The sequence below is a fragment of the Scylla paramamosain genome, chromosome 14 (genome assembly GCF_035594125.1).
Source record: "Scylla paramamosain isolate STU-SP2022 chromosome 14, ASM3559412v1, whole genome shotgun sequence".
In the NCBI taxonomy this organism is placed as follows: Eukaryota; Metazoa; Arthropoda; class Malacostraca; order Decapoda; family Portunidae; genus Scylla; species Scylla paramamosain.
The window spans coordinates 25,956,133-25,975,744 of record NC_087164.1 but is presented as its reverse complement, the minus strand read 5'-3'; the positions used below and the strand labels follow the sequence as shown (position 1 = coordinate 25,975,744).

The 19,612-nt window shown below is 42.8% G+C and overlaps 1 protein-coding gene across 1 annotated transcript in view; it reads right to left on the bottom strand.

The window, feature by feature from the left end:
• Nucleotides 1–19,612, bottom strand: part of LOC135107140 (uncharacterized) — an 83,969-nt gene that overhangs the window by 28,486 nt on the left and 35,871 nt on the right. Inside the window, exons 6-9 of the mRNA XM_064016850.1 lie at nucleotides 19,239–19,417; nucleotides 17,744–17,879; nucleotides 10,784–10,879; nucleotides 4,440–5,214 (exon numbers count right to left, since the gene is read on the bottom strand). Coding sequence (XP_063872920.1) covers nucleotides 4,440–5,214; nucleotides 10,784–10,879; nucleotides 17,744–17,879; nucleotides 19,239–19,417 — 1,186 coding nt within the window. The remainder of the gene's footprint in view (nucleotides 1–4,439; nucleotides 5,215–10,783; nucleotides 10,880–17,743; nucleotides 17,880–19,238; nucleotides 19,418–19,612) is intronic.

Genomic DNA, 19,612 nt, shown 5'->3' with positions numbered 1-19,612 from the left:
TGGGGAGAAAAGAACAAAAAAAAATAGAAAACGGAAAGAAAACGGAGAAAGTTAAGGCATTGAGGTAGTAAGTAACGCGTCATAATCATCACAGAGGACTTTTGCAGAGCTTCAGCAGAGGAAGAAACTGCGACCCGGGGCTTAGCGCAGGCACGAAATTGATGTTACAGTTGGAATATTATCGGCCCAGAGGAGGAAGAGACGCGGCACTTTCCCTCCTTTTTATAACTGCATTGCTCGGAAAGGCTCTTTTCTTTATCCTCTGATGGAAGGAAATGGTGATGAAATTTAGAATAATATCGACTCGCTTCTCATTCTAAATATTTAGCTTTTTGAAGGTCTCTCATAATCTTGTTTATTTTCATTCATTTCACAATTGGCTAAGTTCGAAAGATCTTATTTTATCTTCTTTGCTGGAAAGAACTGGCGATTAAGTTAGAATATTATCAACTGAATATTACTTTTTCTAAATGATTTCCTTTTAAATGTCTGTCTTCTTTGGTGCGCGGTTCAGACCTAACGATGGAAAGAATTGATACAAAGTTTGGATATTATCAGCCGCTGTAATAAAATAAACCAGAATTTCATTCGCTTTATAACTGAACTGCTTTGAAAGTGTCCTATTTTCTTGCCATATCACGCGAGTCATCATCATCATCATCTCTCTCTCTCTCTCTCTCTCTCTCTCTCTCTCTCTCTCTCTCTCTCTCTCTCTCTCTCTCTCTCTCTCTCTCTAGGAACCCATCTGTACCGTCTTGTCTCTTTTTTTCTTCAGTGTTCAGATTACATGTTTATTGGTACAAGACTACCGGTGAGCCCTATTGAAATGCTGGACCGGGCTTGCGAGGTAACGGTAAAAAAACACAATGGTATTCGCACGTACACGTAGGTAGGCAGGAGAGGTAATGGGTAAATCCTCTCTCTCTCTCTCTCTCTCTCTCTCTCTCTCTCTCTCTCTCTCTCTCTCTCTCTCTCTCTCTCTCTCTGGAGCACTTATGATATGATGCTGATGAAAATTCACCTTTTAGTTTATGCAACACATTATTTTCCTGCCAGACCACAAGAAGAGGGAAAAAAAACACCACCACCATCACCGCCACCACCATCACCACCACCGCCGCCTCCGCCAGCAAGGAGAGGATAGGTAAAGCCATTAAAAAGTTGTGACGATGAAAAATTATACAGTATTTTCGCGAGGATAGACTGGCAAAGACTGGCGAGGCTCGGCAATCACTCCATCACTGAGAACGTGCTGTTATTTTTATGATAGTCACGCATCAACCATTTGTCTTCGTCTTTTCTTTTTCTTGATCTTTTTTACTGTCTGTGCTAAATGAATGCTGCTTCTATATCAAGAATGGAGGTACTTCTCCCTTATTTTTTTTTCTCTCATGCTGGGAATCTGTTTTTTTTTTTTATTCATTTATTTATTCATTTTTTTGTAGTAGGTTCATTAGTTTTGGGTCTTCGGTTTTGTTTTAAATTACCAGAATGACAAAAAGGAGATGTCAAATGTACGGTCTCTCTCTCTCTCTCTCTCTCTCTCTCTCTCTCTCTCTCTCTCTCTCTCTCTCTCTCTCTCTCTCTCTCTCTCTCTCTCACTCTCTCTCTCTCTCTGTCTTAGACTCTACTACGCAACAACAACGACCCCGCATCCGCCCCCCTCAAAAAAAAAAAAAAAAAAACGAACAAAAAGGAAAACCTCTATACAAGAGAAACTTGAAGACATAAAACGCGATAAATTTCACGCAAGAGTAAGTTAATCCCACAAGAATGGAAGTGAATGAAGAAAACGACGGGGAACGGGAACAAGACTCTTCACAGACAAGGAAAAACTGGTGTATCAGAGCTGGCACAGACGCTGCAGCACAAACGAAGCGTCTTTCTCCTGCTGTCACCCGAGAGAAGGACGGACGGGCTGGCGGGGTATGCGAAGGGCGGGCGAGTAGACGGGGGTGCTTGGATGTGACAGGAGAAGGGAAGTCCTTGGAGGAGGATGAACTGTGGAGGGTGGTGAACGAGGGAGTCAAGATTTCATAGTGCTTAAGAGGGATGGAAAGAAGCGTACTTGATTTAACCCTTTCACTACCAGACAGTTTCTCTCTATATTCATCCATCATTCTCAGGACACTTATTTTTTGCTCTAAGTCCTTTTGATCACATAGTGCTTGACGGGGATTAAAGGAAACGTACTTTGACTTAATCCTTTTTCACCTAAGGGTTTAAAGACATATTTCAGCAATGAGTCTCTTAGATTTCATAAGTGAAGGAAAGGAGCATTTTGTATAGTGCTTAAGAGAGAGAGCAGAAGGAACCACACACTGCTTTAATCCTCTCACTAGCGGACCACTGTTCTATAATCACCGGTAAGTTTAAAGATATATTTAAGTACAAACACAAAGACAACCTAATGACAGTAGAAGAAGACAAGGAAGAAGGAAAGTTAGACGGGAGAGAAATGAAAACGGAAAAATAGAAAGTTTGATAAGGATACTTCGAGATGCGGGTAGACAGCAACTGAAGGATGAAAAGGGAAGGTTGAGGGAGTCCTTTGTCCTGCTGTGGGATCAAGGAGCCGGGTGATGAAGATGGAGGGAGGATGAATGGAAAAGGCAATGCACTCGCTCAGTTCAGCCCACACCGGTTCTGACGAGGGAGAATGAGAGAACAGAGAAGTTAAGGAGGATAAGAAGACCAAGGAACCGTGGAGGACATCACCAAGTAAACATCCATCATTAAAAAAAAAAAAAAAAAAAGAGAGAGAAAGAGACGTTGTATTTCTTGCTATCTTTTAACGCTATTTTCATGCCTCTCCTCCCAAGGCCTCGCTGCATAAGACTTTCTTCTTTCTCTCATTCATATTCTCTCCACCTCTCTAATGCAAGAGTTAACCAGTATTCTTAATCATTGATCCCTTTCTCTGGTATACTCTGGAACTCCCTGCCTGCTTCTGTATTTCCACCTTCCTATGACTTGAACTTCTTCAAGAGGGAGGTTTCAAGACACTTACCCTTCAACTTTTGACTGCCTATTCGTAAACCAGCATCTCATTTATTTTTTTATTGGATTTTTGTTGCCCTTGGCCTGTGTCCCTCCTACATAAAAAAAAAATAATAATAATAAATAAAATCACTTAAGAACATATGAACACAAGACAATAAGGGAAGCTGTATGAAACCGTTGGTCATACATGTGTCAGTCCCTGCATGAAACATACCTACCTGTTTCCACCAATCATTATCGATATATATACCGTCTTAACCCAACGAACATAGTTAATGAAGGCAAGAAAACAATTGTAAACTATCAAAATATACTAGAGAAAATACCAACTCGATTCAGACAAGATCAAACAGAAGGCATGGCGGGATGACAGAGGAGAGGGTGACAGAGGCCTTGATGATGACCAAGCCGCACTTATAGAGGCTCCACGGCTAACCACAAAGACAATCAGGTGGAAGAGCGGGATGGATTTCATTATAGTGCTGAACGTAATGTTGGCCTGAGGGAACACTATACATCAAGTGAGTGGATGTGGGGTGTGCGACCACCGACCGACCGACGGCTTATCACGCGAGGCAGGGCAAACAAAGAGAACGCTCGACTTGTTACTAATTTCAACGTTAGCTCAAGCAAGACTGGTTCTTCGTCAGTGCTTGAACGTGTGGTGTTATGGAGATGACTGAGTGATTGGATAAATTAATGACTATATACCTAGTGAGTGAATTATCTGAGGCAAGATTGATTACGAAGACACTGGTTGAGCGTGTGGTCTTGTTATGAAGCAAAGTGAGGGATTATCCACCTGTGTAACTGAATGGTTTAAGGCAAGACTAGTTTTTATATCTCTTCTTAAACGTGTGATCCTGCTATGGGAGTGAGGGATGAGGGATCGGATACCTGGGTGACTGACTAATTGATGGGCAGTGGAAAGTAAAAGTGAAAGATAATGAAAGTTTATTTTTTTCCCCAGCTTTAGAAAGAGGATGGGTGAAGGCTAAAAAAAAAAATGTATAAAAAGGAGGACGGTAGTAAACTGCCACTTCCTAGAACATGAATAGGGAAAGGTTTCCTATCAACAGCTAGTTTAGGTCTGAATGTGTGTTGGCACTCTTCTCTGAGTAGTTTAAATCATAGGAAATTACAGTAACATATATGGTTGTTACTCACTGTGTTATTTGTCGTGGTGGCTGATTAAGCAATGAATCATATGAGATAGTCGACAAATAAGGCAAGCAGGCATGGAGAAAACAAATGAAGGAGAGAATAACAGTCGGTAGTAATCATTAAGAACAAATAATATGGTAGGTACTCACCGTATATTTTGTTACAGTGGCTCCATAACCAATGAATCATACGAGTTAGTCAACAAATAAGGCAACAAATGAGGGTGTAACAGCCACCAACGATTAACAGTAACTCAAAGGGTAGGTACTCACCGTATATTTTGTCGTGATGGCTGGTCCCTGATCCCTCCAGCAGGTCCTCATCGTCAGTAGCCCGCCAGGTGTCCACTGCGATGCCCACCTTCCCCATCTGGGTAGGACGACGCGCATCATTCATCTCCATGCTCTCCAGTTCCATCTTCGTCATGTCCTCCTCCTCTGGGTTGATTTCCGCTCCATCCATCTCGTCGGGGAGTCTCTGCTGGTGCTCCATCTTGGCACGATCACTTTCACCGCCTTCTGCAATAGTTTTCTCCTCTTCTTCCTCTTCCTCGTGGTCATTTCGTGACACCTCGCTGACTCCTCCTGCCTCCTCAGTTCCTTTCGAGTCCGTTTCTTCATTCATTTCAACTTCACTTTCACTTTTAGTTTCCTTTTCCTCCTGTCCTTCTTCGTCATCTTCCTCCTCCTCCTCCTCCTTCCTCTTTCCTCTCTCTTCCTTCGAGGACAATGAAGAGGAGGATGAGGAGAGTGAAGAAGAGGAGGAGGACGACGAGGAAGAGGAGGAAGGGTATCTGTCAGTCGTACCTATCACACTACTCGTCTCCGCGTCGTCATTTGTGTTGTAGTCGTCGAATTCATCGTAAACATAGTCGGGGAAGTCCGTGTAGGTGAGGCCATTGTACAGGTCGTAGCTGCTTCCATAGTCGTACCCATCGATGTACGGCTTGTCCTCGTAGTGACTGTAGGCCTCATAGTCGTCGTAATCGTACACCTCAGGGGGGTGGTGGGGACGCGGCCGGTCCACACCCAGAGGCCGACCGGTTTCCTGTGGTGGTAATTGTGGTGGTGGTAATAAAGGTAGTGATGGTGGAGGTGGTGGTGGTGGTTAATGTGGCGATAGTCTGTAACACGCTGTGGTAAAAATGGCAATGAATTAATTAAACTTTTTTTTTCTCCTATTCATGTATGTTCCTTCACGTTTATGTGTCAGGGAACGAAGCATTTATGGCCTCTATAGCTAAAACAAAATGGATTTTGCTATAGCGGAGCGGTGCAGGGCTCATCTCACAACATTCCTGGAGTTGGCGTGATTGATAGAAAGCGCAGCCTCTCTTACCGTTTCTATCCTCGAAGGAACGTTTGACTTGAAGACTTCCCACGTGAGCAACTGCTAATGGAGACGTCAGACTTCTTCCATAAACTCTATGACTGTAATGCCGTACGTCAGTTAACTCATAATTTTTTTGCTTTTTTATGCCATCCAAACCCATTCTGTGACAAAACCGCAAAACAAAGCTTGCGCAATCTCTGTTCTAAAGATTTTACTGATTTCTTTTGACCACACACCTAATATTTCCCATGGGTTTATTGCACGTCTATTGCCTCTCTCAGTTTTTTGCTGTTTCTTTTCTTCTCTCTCTCTCTCTCTCTCTCTCTCTCTCTCTCTCTCTCTCTCTCTCTCTCTCTCTCTCTCTCTTTATGTGTGTGTGTGTGTGTGTGTGTGTGTGTGTGTGTGTGTGTGTGTGTGTGTGTGTGTGTGTGTGTGTGTGTATTGTTGACTAAGCGTGAAGTAACAGAATAATAGCAGCCTTTCTTTCCTCCATGCTGGGGCACTCCGCTTCATAAACGTCTTGGTTGGCAGTTGCGGCCCTCGTCGGATTCAGGTGGCGTGGTCTCCTTTACCCTCCCATGCAACGATCACTGTTTTTAACCGCGTGTGTTCAGTGAATGGCGCACGAAGTTTTTTGGCCGTGCAAGGCCAAAAAACTTCGTGTGTTAGCTTGTTACACCAACCCACGTCTTTCCTCGATGCCCATGATTCCCAGACCCATTTGTTATCCCAGCACTCTCCCATCAATGCTCTTTGCTCGTAACCTTCAATTCACTTTCTATGAAGGTTCCCTTTGTACTCTGAAGGTGAACCACCTCGTAGGAAGGTCTGGTAGAATTCTGGGCCATGGTACTGAATTTCGAACGTATTTTTCCTCCTTTCATCGAGCCACCTCCTTTTTCTTGTCGAAAGGATCCCTTATGGGGACGGCCAACATGTAGGTTTTCGGTGTAATTCTTTCAACTTTCAAGTACGTGCGCGGGAAAAACATGCTATAAGAATAGGTCAACATGTCATGAAAGGCTGCGTTACTCTCCCTTCAGCGGCATTGGTACCGTGTCTCTGCAGGTTCATACGATGGGGCCGTAAACCCCCAAATTTTGCTTACTGTATGCTATGGAACTCTGCCACTGCACTTTTGGATATATTTAGAGCGCCCTTCATCACAACTAACACTACCCCGCTCTTTTTTCTTTTTTTTTTACATTATTACTTACATACACGGCAGTATCTTAGTTCTTCGTACACCTTTAATTTTTTTTCTGTAATTCTTTTACACTTCACCAAACCGAGCACGCTACTTCTACTTCCTGTGGTGCGGGAGACTTAACGTGTACCGCTTAATGATTCCCTCACAGAAAAGCTGGAGTGGTCTCGTCTTTACGCCACCATAAAAGCCGACAGTATTTGCCTGCCCACCTTTCACTCAGTCACCGGCACCTCACTCTACTTCCAGTGAGAATTTGCAATAACGAGTCGTAAACAGAAGCGACGCTATGAAGCTGTATATTAACTCACAGCCGATCAAGGATATGCAAAGAAAATATAAGGGAAGACATGCGCTGATGTTAATTTCTTCAGGGCTCGGGGTGTATCTCTGCCTCACTCTACTTTTCTGCCGTTTCATGTGACGCACCAAGACCTGACGGCGAAACCCGATAGTGCTTCGCTCCGTGTGTTAACAGCCTGGCTAACAAACACATCGGTCCCCAGTCAGCTTACGTCGAGGTGTTGCTCTCTATCTTAAGACCTTATCGTTGAGCGAGGGCATGTCACTTGTCCACTCGAATGAAGATGAACTTATCCTCTCAGCTTGTTTCACTTTCATCAGTTAAGTTTGCTAAGATATTCCGGTGTTGCCAAACCTTGGTTCGGGTATCTCGCTCCTCACTAGAAGTCTTCGCTGTCTGAATAATTTCTCTCTGTGACTCGCACACATCTTGACAACAACGCCCTAAACACTTTAAACACGCACTTCTTTTTTTGCCGGCCAGTAGGTAGACTCATTATTCATCTCAGTGATTTTCCGGCAGGTTTGGGGCGGCTCCCAAAGGCTTTGCAGTGGCCACGGGACCGTCTCGCTGTAGACGACTTTCATCAAGTTTTTGAGGCGCAGCACACAGGATGCGCTGACAACCTTGCATACATAATGGGCGCTTGTCGGCAGTATTCGAGATGATGATGATAATAATAATAATAATAATAATAATAATAATAATAATAATAATAATAATAATAATAATAATTCTCAAACGACTCGCTGCAGAATTGCCACCCTCCACAAGCTGGCAATACCCGGCAATAAATCCTCCCAGCTGGATGATCGTTCACACAGGCGGCTGGGAAGGAGCGGCTGGTTGGGGGGAAGTGAATATAAACAAACAGTAACTCAGCAAGATGTCCTTCTCCAGCGACGATGCCGAAGTGATAGCTGCATTTCTTTTGATTTGATAGCTGCATTTCTTTACCGGAAGATAAAACGGAAAAGGAAACGCCTGTAGACACGTTCCTGGCTGAGAGAGAGAGAGAGAGAGAGAGAGAGAGAGAGAGAGAGAGAGAGAGAGAGAGAACGTCTCCGGTTCCAGAGATGACGTTGATCCCTCACTAGCTCCAGCGTTAACTCTTCTGCCTCTGGACACCACATCTTCCGCCACTCTTCCCGAGGACACGATGTAAACAAAGCAGCGGGCGGCTGGACAAGATCAATCTGTCGGTCCTGTTGGCGTGGCTGGCAATTCCACCCGCTAGGCACCAAAACTCCAGCAGGCGGGCCAACGCGGCTTGCGGTGGCTGGCAATTCAGCAGCGAATTGCCAAGTGTGAGTGAGCCGCCTTTAGGGGCGTGTTTCTGGTAAGTTGCTTAAGATGAAACAAGCGAATTTGTAAGGCTGTGATGAGTGAGGTGTAGAGGACTTTTTGGTGGGCAGTGTAGTTGATCTTGAGAATTAACTGGGTCGCCCATTTCTAAACTCTCGCAACTGTGTGTGTGTATGTACGAGCGCTTCATCACAACCACACCGCGCGCTCTACTACTTCTCCCTTTTTCCCAACCTGAGGCAAGACGAACAAAAACTGCTTCAATCCAGACACAGACAAGAGACGCGGTCGTGATAAAGGACATGCGAAGTCGTCCACCAAAAATAAGTTGTTAAATCAGCGCTTATCAGTCACCTTAATCTTATCCCCGTGGCAACAGAAGGATACGGATGAGGAGAGGACCTTGGCCCTGTCTTGGTCTAAGTGCGGGTGAGCCCAAATAAGGAGGCGACAGCGTGTGGCGCTAACATATCTGGTGCCTGGTGGTCCTGTCCGACTTGCTCCTTTCCCACATTGTTGTTCCCTCTTTTGTTTGATTCATAGTCTACAGCCTCGCCTGATTCGTTTACAACCTGTTCTTTTGTTTGAGGTAGCTTGTGTTACCGCGATCCTTACCACACGTCTGACAGGAATATAGTTTCTGGGTGGGAGACTGCCTGTCTGCCTGGCCCCAAACCCACTCTCCTTAGTGATAAAGCTCTTGATTACTGGACCATCTAGTTCTGTTAAGGCTTCGCTACCACACGTCTGACAGGAATATAGTTTATGGGTGGGAGACTGCTCGCCTGCCCTTAAGCTAATCTAACCTAAGTAATAAAGATTGAGCGGTAATATTTCAAGTTGGATTTCTGGATCACCTACTGTAATTTTGACCAGCACGCTGTCAGTTTACCTTTCCAGGTTGATGGGTATGAAGGCTTCTGGCAATAAATCACGGGCACTGTAACTATCACACTACGTAACCTTCTCTATCGCTACATTATCTGTATATCATCCTTCCCATCACTTCGAACCTACTATCACTGAATTTCATCATTTTATTAAGCGTCATTAGCAATCTCAAGGCTTTTACTTTCACCACCACCACCGCCTCCTCCTTCTCCTCTTCTCCCTTCTCCTCTTCTGCCCCTATTCTATTGTTACCAAACTATGGTCTCGCTACAAGATTTTTCACTTCTCCCACTTTCCAGCGGCATATGACCCCATTGTTGTGGCGCTGTACATGAACACGAAACCTGCTATTCAGCCTACCTCTCTTGTTCATCAAGAGGCAGTGTTCTTATTAGCGCTACAGATAAAGTTTCTTGCTATGAAAACTAATATGCGGATTTTTTCTTCTAGTACTTATACTGCTATGCCTACAATACTACTACTACTACTACTACTACTACTACTACTACTACTTTTGTTCTGTTATCTAGTTTTCTATACTACCCATCTACTCACTTTGCCACGATCTATGTATTCATATATGTAAGTATGTATGTTTTGTCTTTTTGTATGTATGTATGTACGCATGTATACAAACTTTTAATGTCCCCACAATTAATAACAGGAAAAGAGAAAACAAACAGAAGGGGGAAAAAAAACAGATGGAATTAATTAATTATCAACATTTAAAAAGACTTAGCTTATTTGAAACGCGGGAAAAACGCTTCACCATCACAGAATATAACAAGGGGGATAAAGTCAAAATAATTGCCTACATTAATAAGAGATTGCAACTCTCGGAAATACAAAAGAGAATCGTAAAAATATAAAAAAAAATAAAAACAGATGACAGATGAACGCGCAAGAAATAAAATAAACAAATCTATATTAGCGAAAGCATGAATAATGATGTGGATAGAGAAGACAATATATGATACAAGGTGAAAATAAATAAAAAAAAAGAATACAACAGATAAATGACCTGCTCTGAATTTAAAACGAAATGAAGTGGAAAAAAGTACGGAAAATATTTAAAAATAGAGCGAAACGTGAATTAGATAAGGCACGACTTCAGAGAGAGAGAGAGAGAGAGAGAGAGAGAGAGAGAGAGAGAGAGAGAGAGAGAGAGAGAGAGTTCCAGGCCATTATGGTGAATATTTTTCCTACTGCACAAAGGAAAATAAAAAAAAGGACATTTTTGGAAAAGAAAAATGCCTGACTTTGCTGCTGAAAGATTTTTATTTAACATGAGGGGAAAAAAAGTGAAGAGAGAGAGAGAGAGAGAGAGAGAGAGAGAGAGAGAGAGAGAGAGAGAGAGAGAGAGAGAGAGAGAGAGAGAGAGAGAGAGAGAGAGAGAGAAAGGGTGGTTTAGGATAGTATTAAAACCACTATCCATTTGTAACCTTTAAAAATATGCTCTGAAAAATATCGGATGCACTGTAACACATTTATTGTACTTTCGGCGTTAAGAGAGAGAGAGAGAGAGAGAGAGAGAGAGAGAGAGAGAGAGAGAGAGAGAGAGAGAGCCGGATACTAACCTGCAGCGTCGTGTCAATGATGGGAATCGGTTCAGGTTTGCATTGCTTCGCCACTGCTTCGGGAGAATGACTCACTGTGAACTGCTCCATCTCCCCCTGCACACACACACACACACACATACACACATGGGGAAGAGAAGAAAAGAGCATTAATCATCAGACAACGCGTAAATTACTGGACGTTTTATACTGCTTGAATTTTTTGTATTCGAGAAAGTTGAGAAATGAAGAAGGAATAATGCGAGGCAGAAATGATACAGAGTAACTCGAGGTTGACAAAAATAGTGAGAACCGTGAGAGGATGGAGAGGAAATAATGTGAAATGGAGGAACGATAATGATGAAGAGAATGGTTTAGAATTACGACCAGAGATACAAGGAGATAAAAGAGGAGGAAGATATTAATTATGACCAGAAGCAGGTACATAACACAATGATTAAATATGACCAAAGAGAAATCAGAGACAAAGAAAATGAGAGAAAAACGACGACCTTTAAAAAAAGATAAAAGATTTCACTTTTACCATCAAAACCTCCTTTAAACCACCACCACCACCACCATTACCACCACCATCCCACCACTTCTGCACCTTGTCCCTCGCTCACCGCCGCCTCAACATCTCACTGACTCTCCTCGGGTGCTGGAAACTCGCCCCAACTCACGTTCCGAGGCTCAATTTGTGTTCGTGCAGAGCCTCGCTCCCGCACCGCCACGTCTCGCGCCCACAAGCATATCGCCTCCCTTGATCTAATGCAAATGCGATTATCCCAAACTTCAAGCACATTTATTTCCACACGTGCGATAGGGCCACTAAAGCACGGCCTTATCGCGCCCTCAAGGTGACGCGGGAGGCGGAACTCAAGGCGGCCAACCAAATGAAAACCCACGGACTGTGTAAATGAAGAAGATTGCTCCGCCGACTCACCGCTGCCTTGTTCCTTATCCTCCTCCTCCTATATACTCTGGCTCCGTGCTGCAGCTTTCAAGAATTTCGTGTTGTGTGTGTGTGTGTGTGTGTGTGTGTGTGTGTGTGTAAGCTGCAATGATTATACCTCCAACAATCTAACCGATCACCAGAAAGATACGTAACACAACAACAATATCACATGTCATCTCTGCTGGCATTCTATAGCAGAGAAATCTGGCATGGGGTTTTCTTGTGAACCCCATGTTTTTGTACTGAAATCACCGACACTGTGGTGGGTCGCACTCACAAGAACTGGTCACTAAATAGCACAGACTCAAGTACCAAGTATAGGTTTCTACATTTCACCCTAAAAGAGCAGCGTAGGAAAAACACCATTGTACGACTAATACCATAGATCTTATACTTATACGTGTGAATTAAAGAGATAAATCGGAGACAAATACTGTATTATGGTGAATGGTCCCGCGTACTTAGATGACTTGTGAAAATAGAGCATTCTTGGGTGGGCCTCATCTAAACCGGTATGTTGTGAGCGAGAGTAAAATCAGGAGGAGAAGATAAGGGCGAGGCGTGGTACCCCTCTGTATACGTATGCCTTTGATAACGCCCAACTTCACCACCACTACCACCACCACCACTACCATCACAGTATCAAATCCAGCAACAGCCACAACAAGAAACACGACCACCACCACGACCACCACCACCATCACCACCACCACTACCATTTCAGTATCAGTTCCAGTAATAACCACACCAAGATCAAGAAAAGAAATATCTGGAAATTTGAAACAAGATTGAAATGTCGGTAATGCCAGTAAATTAATATATTTAATTAACACAATTGGGCGGGAGAGCATTATGCAAATCAGGAATAAGTTTACGAAAGGATGAGTAAATGCATTAGTGAAAATAAAAAAAAAATAGATAAGTTTAAATTTACTAATATTCTTTTCTGAGCGAGAGAGGGAGAGAGGAAAGAGCAAAATGGACACAGACAGACCTGACAGACGGAAGCAAGATAAAATTGACATATTCTCCGTGAGTGATTAAGCAGAACGAGGATGCACGAACAGCGCCAGGGAAGCGTCGCGGGACAGCAAACACTGCCTGCATGATCACCTGCTCAGACCAAGCGTGGACTCAAATATTTCCACTCAAACAAGAAAAAGCTAACGAACAGGAAACAAATACATGCTCTGACAGTACGGAAAGCGAACCGAACTGAGCTTGAAAGTCCAGAAAAGATGATGCGCCTTTGATGGATCCAGCAGGAAAAAAATAAAAACTATAAAAAAAGAAAAGGAAAAAATACAAGTGAAGAATCGTAATAGGTAAAAGCAAAAGTAAATAAATAAATAAATAAATAAAATGAAGATAAAAGAAAATAATAAAGAACCGTAAGGAAAAAAAAAACTAAAAAAAAAAAAAAAAATCCTGGAAAAAACACACATACTCAGAAACACGAAACAAAAATAACACGTCCTATGAATGAATGGAAAACAACTAATAAATAAATAAACAAATAACTAAAAACAAAGAAAACGGGACATGTATCTAGGACAGCCAATTAAAACGAAGCATATGGCTCAGTGACTTCAACTTTTCAAAGACAAGTAAAAAAAAAAGAAAAAAAAAAAAAAAAGAAACAAAGAAAAGAATTGATACAAGACTTGGAGATAAAACCTAAAATAAAAAGATAACAACGAAAAGATATATAGACAAGATTCGAACCCCACGGAGATTAGCCGGCGAACTTTTTGTCCATTTTTGCTCAGATCGTGCTGCGATTATAAACTACAATGGTGTTCTTATTTTACTTCCCCTCCCATTTCTTTTTCTTTTAATCCTCATAATCTACAGCGCCGGTTGACAATTCTGAAGTGAAGCATCCATGTGATAAAACTGAACTAAGGAGGTATGACCAGAATACCAACATTTGACATTCTTTCTACCCCCCCGTAGACAAAAGGAAAAAAAGAAAAAAAAGAAGACGTGTAATTTAGGAAATGACTGGCGCAGAGTGAAACATGCATGCGTGGCTGCCAGAAATGTGTGGGCAGTGCGTGAGGAAGGCAGGGAAAGGAGCCGCGACAGCAGGGCGTTTAAGGAATGGTAATATTGACATGCTTGGCTAGGTGAGGGACTGGTACAGGTTAAGGGGAGTACGGGAAGGGTGCGAGCGAAATGATTTGAGTCGCTGCGCGTAGAAAATGAACGAAATGTGGAGGACAGCTCATGAATACGGAACTAGAGAATGGTGTGGGAGCAACAGGAGATTATAATAGTTACGTACACCCGAGAAGATTATGATTTTTAATAATTGCAAAAATATACATAAGTGTAGGCGAGAAATTACTAGAATCAACAGGAGCTGGTGAAGTGAAGATGAGCAAAAAGGTGTACATGTGAACAAGGAATGAATACAAAATGAATGACTACACTTTATTAACACAAATTTCTCTCCTTTTTTTTTTTCTTTACTGTGAGTTGACTGCATCTTGAGAAGAGTACTGGGACGGCTACGGAACAAAACTGACCAAAAGGCGAGTAGTAGATTTGATAAACAACACAGAACAGCCAGAGTATCCCTCGTATCCTTAGAAACGAAGAAAAATCCAACCACTTCTACTTCTACCACTAGCCTTTATTAAATCATCAGGATACACATTAGTAGAAGTGATAGAAGCTAAGAACTCGTGTGAAAAACCTGAGAAAAGTCTGAGGTGCGACTACTTTAAAGAGAAAGACGTGGTGGATGGCTAGGGGAGCAGTGAGAGGGTCAAGATGCTGGTGATGTATAGTTTAGTGCTGAGAAAGGCGAAGGAAGGAGCGGTCACAGGGATTGAAAGGGGAGAGTGCAAGGGAGACTACCACACCAGAGGACGTCCAATCAATACTGCACGAAACATGAAAAAAATATTTGACAGTGACGGGGAAGAGTGGGGAGAAGAAAATAAATAAAGAAGAGTAATTTGACAATGAAGAAGAAGAAAAAGCAGGAAAAAGAAGGATAAGAAGAAATTATGTAAAATTTGATATGGTGAAAGTATCTCCAGCGTTTCAAGAATTCAATTTATACTCCAAAAGCTTCTTAAAAGCACGTGCGTGCAGAAAAGGGGAGAAATGTCTGGGAGAGAGTGACTGGGGTAGGAAAAAAAAAAAAACACAGTAATAAAGTTGCTAGATGGATTACATCACTCCTGTAACAAAGAAAAGGAAAAAAATGGTATTGTTACATAATGAAAGTGGTGAGGTTAATGGAACAGGAAAAAAACAAGCTATATGTAGGTTAGTGAGTACTTCCGTATGAAAAAATAGAAACACATTCTTTTTATAGCATTCTGGTTCGCGATCCCTTCTCTTCTGTAGAATTTTGTCTAATCTTTTAAAGTTGTCTACGATGTAATATATTATGAGTCTTGTAACTGTGACACATGAAACATCTACGAGTATCTACCAATCTATCTATCTACCTATCTACTTTTAACCCTTGCATGTTTGACTATTACTAATGACGTAAAAATAACGAACCACAAACGAACATTAAATAGACATCATCACATTAGCATGGGACTTTCAGTACAACTCAGACTCCTAATTTCAATTCCCTTCCGTCCTTCTCGCAGGGAAACACTTTACGAGCTCAAGAGTTAAGGACCTGAGTTGCACAGAAAGCAGGAAGGGTCTTGGTCTTGAAGGAAGAGACAAATGAGGGTCAGTGTTAGCGTGTGAGGAATCCAGAGGGAGAAATTTCAGATGGAGAGGATAGTTCGAGAACCAGATGAAAGGCAGAGATAATCGTAAGGTAGTTATTAACATGACCGCAGCAGATGTGTGAGTGAGTTCATGGCAGGGAAGAGGGGAGAAAGTGTCGTGTAGCGCCGTGTTTCGGGTTACGGAAATGAAATTAATCAGTCCATTCAAGAGTTTATATGAAGGAAGTGAAGACGTGAAGTGTATAATTATGAATGTTCTTCCCATATTCTCTCTCTCTCTCTCTCTCTCTCTCTCTCTCTCTCTCTCTCTCTCTCTCTCTCTCTCTCTCTCTCTCTCTCTCTCTCTCTCTCTCTCTCTCTCTCTCTCTCCTTCCCTCCCTCCCTCCCTCCCTCCTTACCTACCTACCTCCCTCCCTCCCTCCTTCTCTCCCTCCCTCCCTCCCTACCTCCCTCCCTACCTCCCTCCCTCCCTATCTACCTACCTACCTACCTCCCTCCCATCCTCCCTCCTTACTGTGTGTGTGTCTGTTTGCACTTCAAGATTAGGTCCCATCCTAAATATAAGGGCCAGTGGGTCCCCAAGACCTTTCACGCGCGATGGCACACAAAAAGATGTCAACAGGGTAGTCATGGAGGTCTCCGTGTTAGGTTGGCACCACCCCTTCTAAGAAACACTAAGTGGGTCTCTGTGATTAGTTTAGAGGTAATGGATTCTTTTTTGCCAACTAATGACTGTCGTATGTGTTTTTTTTTTTTTTTGGATTTTGCGCGCGAGCACTTGTGTGTGTGTGTGTGTGTGTGTGTGTGTGTGTGTGTGTGTGTGTGTGTGTGTGTGTGTGTGTGTGTGTGTGTGTGTGTGTGTGTGTGTGTGTGTGTGTGTCATCGAGATCACTGAGCGGAACTGCGTTATTGGTATTGCTACTTCTGTTGTTGTTGTTGTTGTTGTTGTTTTGTTGTTATTATTATTTCTTCTTCTTCTTCTTATTATTATTATTAGTAGTAGTAGTAGTAGTAGCAGTGGTAGTAGTCATTATTGTTGGTGGTGTAATTACTGCAACCGCTTTTCTGTTACACATATTGCTACTACTACTACTACTACTGCTACTACTACTACTACTACTACTACCATCACCACCACTACTCCTACTACTATCACCACTACTACATTATTACTCTCAGCTCCACTACAATTAGAAGTCCAGTCCACAACAAGCTCAACAAGGTCACCCCTGCAGCCAACCAACCAGCCAGCGACCTCTCCCTTCCCTCAAGCGAGACCCAGCTAATGAACCTACGATTTATCACCTTATGGGAAGCGACCACGCCGCTGTGTCGATTGCGTGTGACTGGTTAACCCTTTGTCTGAGTCCTTCGTCTTCGCAGCGTATTTCAAAACACTGTATATTTTTTTTTTTTTTTATCTTTTAAGAGCATACTGTACATAGGAAGGTAGGACAGGAAGGGAATTTACAAAGAAGCCATCAGTCACATATACACTATAAAGCATACCTACTTATTCCTCACTTATCATCACCATAAATCTGTGTGATCTTCCTTTAAAGCTCCTTATTGACTCGGCACTTACAACCTGATTACTGACTTTATTACATTCATCTACCGTTTCGTGAGTCTAACTTTATCAAGCTTAAGTCCGATACATTCAATAGACTGTAGTGGAAGTTATCAAGGTTTCCAAAAATATCTCCATAATTCTGGTAATAACTGAAGGATTTTGCATCTCTAACAGGAAAAAACACCCATAAGAACCCGACTAATTATCTGCAGCCTTCGAAATCAGTATAAGAGAAGAAAACCTTTAATCAAGAATACAATGAGCTGGTACAGAAGTTTCGAAAGACACCAGACTGCAAAAAAAGTGAGTGATTAAGATGTTAAAATGCCCTTGCACCTTTTATGTTTTTGCTAATCAAAGTCATCTAATATTGCTCGGATTAAATCACAGACGTCTTGTCCTCATTAGCCGCCAGACTTAAATAAGGATTGTGTTGCTTTGTGTTGTGGGAGTCAGTTTTCTCTTCTCTTCCTTTCTTTCTTACTGGCCAAAACATATTGACTATTTTCTTAACTTCCTAAATATCTGTCTGACATGATTTAGAAACACCACATGAGTGGCTAATTTTAGGAATTCTAGGAATATTCTTCACTGATCTGCATTTTCTTCTGAAAATACACCCTTACTTTAATTGCTTCAGTATTTTCCTAACATATCTGAAAGCGGCGCAAGACTGGCTAATGATATATAATCTGTTGGTGAGCTTGAATATACCTCGTAAGTCTACCTGAGAAACCCACCTGATAGCTGCGGCCCGGCATGCCTCCCACGTAGAGCAGCGTGTCCATGGGGATCTGCAGGGATGACCGACGGAGAATCTGCCGACTGATCCACCGGCAATCCACGTATACCTGAATACTGTTGTCGTCCAGCACACTGCAAGGAGACCAAGGGCCGTGTTCAGAAACGCTCCGCTCTTTCAACACGTCTGTTTTCAAAGGCCACACAAGTCTGATTCTCAAGAGTGTTGTTCTTTTATTGATAATGTAAAAATCTTGTTAATCTCACTTAGACCATAAAGCAACCGTGTCACTTCATCTATAGCCCTTTTGAAAGTAGTGAAGTTGCGGTGCGGCCAGAAGTGTTTCAGAATATGGTGCCAAATGTAGACACCGTGTAGGAGATTCACCTTCACGCTTTTACATGTGTGAATGTTAACGTACAGAAAATTATGGTGCACTGCGAACTATTTCATCTCTTTTTAATAATCTGAAGGCCGCACGTAACCTCTGTCTGACTTCGTTACAACATTTTCATACGAATTACCCTGAAAGTTAAGTACATACAACACCTAACAGACACACACACACACACACACACACACACACACACACACAACTACAGTCTTCACAATAACACCCTTCTTAAACACTCCCTCTCGCTCTCCAAGAAAAAACAAATGCCTCTAATGAACTCCTCCTCACATTTATGGACAGTTACATGTTCTGGTCAAGCTGTAAAGGTTTACAGTACAGCAGAGTGAGTTTCTCTCTCTCTCTCTCTCTCTCTCTCTCTCTCTCTCTCTCTCTCTCTCTCTCTCTCTCTCTCTCTCTCTCTCTCTCTCTCTCTCGTTTGTACGTCCATGAACCCCAGACCAGTGGCTTGTTTGATGAGTTCTTGGAAGCATCACTCAGAACTCGCTCCAGTGACCTTGCGCTTAAACAAATATATGTATGTAGCGATCAGACGTCTATTATTTGGATTGTCGCTGAGGCAGCTTGCGCAGGCCGGCGACTGGTGTTTTCTCATACTGACATTAGAGCAAAACACTCAGTAAAAGCATATGAACTTACTTTTCTTTGTTTTTGTCTATGTTTAAGTATAAGAATGCTACTTCGGTCAATCAAGGCATCTTTTACTGAGTCTCCCTCTCTCTGTAATCTGCCCCTCTGGTTAAATGATGTTCTCTCACTGCTATTACGGTAAAATTCTCAGTGAAACATATGCAATTACTTTTTTTTTTCGCCTTGTTGACTGTGTTTTAAGTATAAAGACGCTAGTTAGATCAGAGGGATTGCTTTTTTTGTCCCTCTGTGTGTCCCGCCTCTCTCGTCCCTCTTCTCTTCTCTTCCCCGAGGCACCAGTCACTCTTGCTTGCAGGCTTACCTTCCCCTCTCCTTATTTCCGGCCAAAGGTATCTTGTCCCCGTCCCCGTGAACCTTCCCTTCACGTCCCTTCCTAAATTAATTCTCTTTACCTTTACCACCTCTCTCTCTCTCTCTCTCTCTCTCTTACCTGATAGCCAGCTGATGCCAGTGACCGTCGGTAAGGTTCACGTTGATCGGTGCAACATTTATGGGGAACACGTCGTCGTCCCGCGCAGGCCCAGTGTGCAGCAGCTCCAGCCCAGTGCCCAGGCCGAGCCCTAGATACACCTCTCCACCGTAGGCGCGGTGCATCAGGAACAGCATACCCTGGGGGGAGGAGAGAGAGAGAGAGAGAGGGAAATAAGCCAGTATTCTGAAACGCTTTGCTCTCTCTCTCTCTCTCTCTCTCTCTCTCTCTCTCCTCTCTCTCTCTCTCTCTCTCTCTCTCTCTCTCTCTCTCTCTCGACGACTATTTTGCAAGGCCACAGAGATGGTTGGTCGCTTTTCAAGAGTGCAATTTTA